At 59.1% G+C, this 7,133-nt stretch overlaps 1 protein-coding gene across 1 annotated transcript in view; it reads right to left on the bottom strand.

Moving 5' to 3' along the window:
• Positions 1-7,133, bottom strand: part of CPXM2 (carboxypeptidase X (M14 family), member 2) — an 84,219-nt gene that overhangs the window by 1,409 nt on the left and 75,677 nt on the right. The window contains exons 14-16 of the mRNA XM_006754990.1: positions 5,895-6,314; positions 4,140-4,279; positions 2,086-2,185 (exon numbers count right to left, since the gene is read on the bottom strand). Of these exons, the coding sequence (XP_006755053.1) occupies positions 2,086-2,185; positions 4,140-4,279; positions 5,895-6,314 (660 nt within the window). The remainder of the gene's footprint in view (positions 1-2,085; positions 2,186-4,139; positions 4,280-5,894; positions 6,315-7,133) is intronic.

The raw sequence follows: 7,133 nt of genomic DNA, 5'->3' as shown, positions 1-7,133 counted from the left end.
AGAGAGAATCATCCACCAGCTGCCTCCTGCACACCCCCCACCGGGGATGTAGCCTGCAACCAAGGCACATGCCCTTGACTGGAATCGAACCCAGGACCCTTCAGTCCGTAGGCCGATGCTCCATCTACTGAGCCACACCGGCCAGGGCACGCAATGCAATCGCGAAAAGCCTTGGTCCTGCGACCAGTCAGCCTGCAACTCCCAGCACGGTGCCCCCCTGGAGCTCCCAGAGGGGAAGAAGCCAGCCCTTCCCAGGCTGTGTCCTCCTCCCGGACCCTGCGCCCCCTCTCCCTGCCTGGCCCTGTGTCGGGGTGTGAGCGCCTCACTCCCATCCTCCCGCACTTAGTGTGTTCCCCACAGTGCACCCCCATTGATGCTCATTCCCTCCAGTGGGAGGAGACCACACGGACACACGAACAGAAATGTCCTAGGACACAGGGTTGGGCACGCAAAGCGTCAGCTCCTGTTGGGTTACTGTCCCACTGGGGCGAGGGCACCGTGGGCTGCAGGGATGGTGGACACACAGCTGGTGTCGTGGACACCGATGGACAGAGGTGGACACGGTGGACAGAGGGCCCACCAGGCCCCAGTGAGTGTCCACTGTGAGCAGGTCAGTGCCCACCGGGCAGAGGGCAGTCCCGTGGCATCTGAGCCTGGTCCCTGGCCCCCGTGCTAGTAGGTACATGTAACGAGAAGGAGGCGCTCTTTCTGGCTGCCTTCCCGGTAGAATCCATCTCATGCTGCTGTCATCTAATCCCACTGTTTATTTTACACAAAATCCCTCCTGAAATAAAACCTGTCAGACCCCATAAGCTTCAGACAGAAATCAAGCAAATTCAGAGCTGACGCGGGGTACCCAGAGGCGCTGAAACCAACGCGGGGAGCGTCGCGTGTGAAGTATGGGCTCCGCGACGTGAGGACGCGCTGGGAAATCACTTATGGGGAAAACGAAGGTGGAGGGATGGGAGCCCCTCGGCTCATCAAAGCTGTCTCCCTGATGACAGGGCTTGCAGCTCGGAGCTCGTTAGGGGGCGAGCTCTCTGCAGGCTCGGGGCCCCTGGGCCCTGTTATCTCCCGCTCCATTTAAAACCCTCTCGTCTCCTCGCAGTGCGCACACGGCACTAATAGTCCCAGAATGTTCCAGGCTTTTTTATGAACCACTCTTTTAAAGGGGCTCATTGGCAATGCTTAAAATACAGTCCCGTGTGGAGCCAATCAAACAGCCTCTATCATTCATAAAGACTGCCATCTCCTTGTGAGTTCCCATGCCCATTTGTTGAGTGGATGGATGGATGGATGGATGGATGGATGGATGGATGAGTGAATAGATGAATAAATGAATGGATGGATGGATGGATGGATGGATGGATGGATGGATGGATGGATGGGATGGATGAATAGATGAATAAATGGATGTATGGATGGATGGATGGATGGATGGATGGATGAATAGATGAATAGATGGATGGATGGATGGATGGATGAATGGCTCGCTGCATGGATGGATGATGGATGATGGATGATGGATGATGGATGATGGCTGATGGATAAATAAATGATGGACGAGTGCTGGTGCCTAAGGGGGTTGCTGTGTACCTAGTGCCATGCTACCCGGCATGGAAACACTGTTGAGTAAAGAAATAGGCAACCACACGGGAAGCACATGACCAGGGCGTTACACAGCAGATAACGGCTCCGTGGCATGTCCGACACACCGCGCCCATTTCCATAGCCACTGGCCTCGGTGCCAGGCACATGCGTGGGCAGGCCGCCTGGCACTGAAGGGCACATGGCCAGGCCTGATGCCAGCCTCACCCCGCCTCACGTCCCAGCCTCAGTTTCCTCCCAGCTCAATGGGATGATCTGTCGGAAGCACAGGGTCCGGTTATGCAGGAGGACAGTTTTGGGGGGAAAGCCCCCCTCCTTCTCTCCAGAGGGAGCAGCACAGGCCGGAAGGGGCCCTCCCTGGCTCGCCGTCCACTGTGCACTCCTGGGGACACCCTGTAATGTCCATTCACCCCTCAAACCTCCCAGGAAATGCACGCTTCCCGCCATGAGGGCGATTCCACACAGGCAGGCGCTTACCTGTTCGGACGTCATGGTTGATGCCTTCGACGGAGATGACAGCGTCCGGGATGCCTTTTCCGTGGGAATCCGTCACCAGGCCTTTGATGCCGCGGTGCACCTGCTCGGCAAACATGACAAGACGCGGTGAGCTCACCGACACCCCCGCCCTCCATCGTGGCACGGTGAGCACGATGACCCCCAGGCCTCCCGGGCCACCAGGAGCCTCACGCAGCCACGCCCAGCTCGAGAGCTCCCGGGCGCCGTGTGGGCCTGGAGTGTCAGCGTCTTTGATTACGGGCTTGCGATGTGGAGCTTGCGAGGCAGCGAGCTCTCTGCAGGCTCTGAGTCTCCCATCGGAGTGAAATCCTTCAGACGTTTAACGTGTTAGGGTTTGAGGGGGTCATAAAAAGAAGCCCACTAGCCCAGGCAGTGTGGCTCAGTGGCTGAGCGTGGGCACATGTACCAAAAGGTTGCCGGTTCGATTCCTGGTCAGGGCACCTGCCGGGTTTCAGGCTCGATCCCCAGCAGGGGATGTGCAGGACGCAGCCAATTGATGTTTCTATCTCTTTCTCCTTCTCCCTTCCTCTCTTTCTATAATCAATAAAGAACATTTATCTTTTAAAAATCCACTAAAGATGGAATTTTGATACACGCATATTTTAATTTTCCTGAGCTCTGTAGATTTAGTATATAGAGAGAAAGGAAGAGCAGACGGCTTCTTCCGCACTGCAGTGGCCAACCGGGACCACGGCGACCAGGTACCATGGAGACCCGGGACCACAGCGACCCGGGACCATGGAGACCCGGGACCACAGTGATCCGGGACCAAGGCGACCAGGGACCATGGAGACCCGGGACCACGGCAACCAGGGACCGCGGCGACCCGGGACCACGGCAACCAGGGACCGCGGCGACCCGGGACCACGGCAACCAGGGACCGCGGCGACCCGGGACCACGGCAACCAGGGACCGCGGCGACCCGGGACCACGGCAACCAGGGACCGCGGCGACCCGGGACCACGGCAACCAGGGACCGCGGCGACCCGGGACCACGGCAACCAGGGACCGCGGCGACCCGGGACCACGGCAACCAGGGACCGCGGCGACCCGGGACCACGGCAACCAGGGACCGCGGCGACCCGGGACCACGGCAACCAGGGACCGCGGCGACCCGGGACCACAGCGACCCGGGACCATGGAGACCCAGGACCACGGCGATCCGCGACCAAGGCGACGAGGGACCATGGAGACCCAGGACCATGGAGACCCGGGACCACGGCGACCCGGGACCACAGCAACCAGGGACCACAGTGACCCGGCGACCAGGGACCATGGAGACCCGGGACCACGGTGACCGGGGACCATGGAGACCCGGGACCATGGAGACCCAGGACCACAGTGATCCGGGACCAAGGCGACCAGGGACCATGGAGTCTCAGGACCACTGTGACCCGGGACCACGGCGACCCGGGACCACAGCAACCAGCGACCACAGTGACCCGGGACCATGGAGACCCAGGACTACGGTGATCCGCGACTAAGGCGACCAGGGACCATGGAGTCTCAGGACCACTGTGACCCGGGACCACGGCGACCCGGGACCACAGCAACCAGCGACCACAGTGACCCGGGACCATGGAGACCCAGGACTACGGTGATCCGCGACTAAGGCGACCAGGGACCATGGAGTCTCAGGACCACTGTGACCCGGGACCACGGCGACCCGGGACCACAGCAACCAGCGACCACAGTGACCCGGGACCATGGAGACCCAGGACCACGGCGATCCGGGACCAAGGCAACCAGGGACCATGGAGACCCAGGACCATGGCGACCTGGGACCACGGCAACCAGGGACCACGGCGACCAGGGACCATGGAGACCCAGGACTACGGTGATCCGGGACTAAGGCGACCAGGGACCATGGAGACCCAGGACCACGGTGACCCGGGACCACGGCGACCCGGGACCACGGCGACCTGGGATATGGCCACGGTCCAAAGCACTAATTCGGTCTCACTGTCAGCCTCGCTCCTTAGCCCCCGCCGCGGCAGCGCGGGCCCACGCCGTACCTGCTCCATGAATACGATCAAGGACTCCCGGTTGTTCTCCCACTCCTCAGGCAGCTCGCTCTCATGCGGGAACTTGTCGCAGCCCACGTAGATGGACAGCTCGAAGCAGTTCGTGTGGAGGTAGCTGAAGTCGTTGAGACCTGCCAAGCCAACCGCAGACAGGAAGCTGAGCCGGGCGCAGCGGGGCACCAGTCACAGCGGGGACGTGCCTGAGGGCCGGCACGTGAACTGGGTGTCGGGCAGCTACTGAGACAAAACATTCGTTAGAGCAAGTGCGGGGAGGGGCTGGGTGGAGGGAGGGGAGGACCCCGCGGACGGGTTTGTGGGGAGACCGGCCCCTGAGTGCGCAGGGTACTGCTGTGTGACCCCGACAGCCCTTCCCGCGCCACCAGCCCTGGCGGGGACGGCGACACACGGCTCTGGACCTGGAACCCCACTACTGTCACGGGCTTCCACATGGACCCGGAGCTGCCTGCACGGTGGGAGGGCACGGAGCAGAGGGGGCCGACACCGCCGTGGGGGACGCACAGGCGGTGCATTTGGAGGTGCACAGGCCGCTCTCTGCTCAGGAAGAGGCGAGGAGGCGGAGGAGGAGGCAGGGAAATTAGAAATCACATCTCATTAACCCACCGAGAAATGACTGCAGCCCTGTCAGTCACACTGCCAGGCGGGGGTGCTTACGGAGGCTCGAGCCCCCGCAAGGCTCTGCCGCCAAGTCCCTGAAATAATGGGAAACGTAACTAATGGGAAAAATCAGCCGCTGCCGATGAGGACGTGTGGCAGGCGGCTGCTCCGAGCGCTACTGCTGACCCCACCGAAGGATTGTGGCGCCTCCCTTTGTCTAGGCCCGTGGTGGCGAACCTATGACACGCGTGTCAGAGGTGACGCGCGAACTCATTTTTTTGGTTGATTTTTCTTTGTTAAATGGCATTTAAATAGATAAAATAAATATCAAAAATATAAGTCTTTGTTTGACTATGGCTGCAAATATCAAAAAATTTCTATATGTGACACGGCACCAGAGTTAAGTTAGGGTTTTTCAAAATGCTGACACGCCGAGCTCAAAAGGTTCGCCATCACTGGTTTAGGGGAATCCTCCTAGGACATGTGCTGTCGGCCACCTGGACAGCTCATACCCTCTCCCGCCCCACCCTGTGTGCTGTGGGGAGTTCAGTAATGGCCTGGCCAATGCTGTTTCTTTCCTGTGAAGATAAATCAGGGGCATGTTTCTTACCCTGATGATTCCTGAGAGGAAGGGAGAGGGAGGGAGAGGGAAACATCAATGATGAGAGAGAGCCACGGATCGCTGCCTCCTGCACACCCCTCACTGGGGATCAAGCCTGTAGCCCCGGCCTGTGCCCTGACCGGGAATTGAACTGTGACCTCGGTTCATGAGTCACTGGGCCACGCTGGCCGGGCTGGGTTTGCTCTTGGGGCCAATATTTCCCCAAGTCTCCCCCTACCATCTCTGACCCCACACAATGGAGACACTCAGTGGCTGAGAGCAGACCACGGAGTCCAACAGCCCAGCTCCGCCCCTTCCCGTGTCCGAGCCCCAGCTCTCTCATCAGCTTCTCCACTTCGCCCTTTTGCACGTCACGTTGGCGCTTTGCAAAAGGGTGGATTTGAAGTGGAGAACCTGTGAAGTGGGAGCAAGCCCGCCCCTCCGAGACTGGGACGCTGCAGGCTGGGACCTGGACCTCCGGGAGCTGTAGTGTCAGGGCAGCGACACTGCAGACAGGACGGAGGACTCACTTCCGGCCACGGTGTGCCAGGAGGCCCCATTGACGGTGCCGTCCTCCTTCTGGAAGTCCTCGGTGTGGCACACCCGCCGGCGGGCGTCGGTCATGAGGCGGTGGGTGGAGGCGTAGGCGTAGGCCAGCCAGCGGAACACGTGGTCGTCGGGCGTGGGCGTGCGCTCCTGTGTCTTCCAGGGGGACCGGGCCATGTCGTAGGGGTAGGCCACCACCAGCTCGCCGCCCTGCAGGTTGCCGCCCAGCACGAAGGGGACCTTCTCCATCCAGGCGATGACCGCCCTGGTCTCCGCCGCCACCTGCAAGCACCCACGCCGGGGACCACGTGAGGAGGAGGCCCGCGCCCCGACGCCCCAACAGGGACTTGGCGGGAAAGCAGCCGTTGTATGGAGTCTCTGAGCCCAGCTTAGAATTTCTAAATCTGTCCCGAAAACACTGGGCTTCGTAGAAAAAATGGATTTAAAAAAGAGAAACCTGCCTGGCCATGTGGCTCAGGGGCTGAGCGTCAACCTATGAACCAGGAGGTCAGGGTTCGATTCCTGGTCAGGGCACAGGCCCGGGCTGGGTGCTGGATCCCCAGTGGTGGTGGTGGGGGGGTGTGCAGGAGGCAGCCGATCCATCATTCTCTCTCATCAATAATGTTTCATCTCTCTCCTTCTCCCTTCCTCTCTTTGACATCAATAAAAATGTTAAAAAAAATAAATAAATGACTTAAAAGGTCGTAAACCGACCTAAATGAATGCACTTTATTTGGGTCCTGATTTAAACAAGATGAGAGAGTAATATAGTGAAATGTGAAGATGGCTGGACATTTTATAACATTAGGAACCCTTTATTTGTAGGCGATAATGGCAATGGCTTCCTGTCTGAAACGGGAGTCCCATCTTGCAGATACAATGTTCACATGAGACGCTGCTGGGCCTTCGGGCCGTGGTCCTGCCCGGCTTTAGTGCGCACCCCCCGCCCCCCGCGAGGGGTCCGTGCAGCTGAGGGCCGGCTCAGTGGCAGCCGCAGAAAAGAACAAATAACGGAGGCGTGTTTTTCCTGTTGTGTTTTTTCTGTGTTCTTGTAAAGAAATATAATTAAATGATTTTTATAAAGAATCTCCTCAAATATCCATTTGAAGGTGTTTTATTATCTAGCTCGTCCTACTCTGAGAGAAAACGTGTACGAGAAGAAAATGTAAGAGAAGACTCTGTCTCCTTAAATGTCACATCCTCTGCCCATGCGCTGGGTGTTC

This window comes from Myotis davidii, unplaced genomic scaffold (genome assembly GCF_000327345.1).
Source record: "Myotis davidii unplaced genomic scaffold, ASM32734v1 scaffold72, whole genome shotgun sequence".
Classification (NCBI taxonomy): domain Eukaryota; kingdom Metazoa; phylum Chordata; class Mammalia; order Chiroptera; family Vespertilionidae; genus Myotis; species Myotis davidii.
Note: the sequence above shows the minus strand (reverse complement) of the source record. Positions and strands in the feature narration are given on the sequence as shown.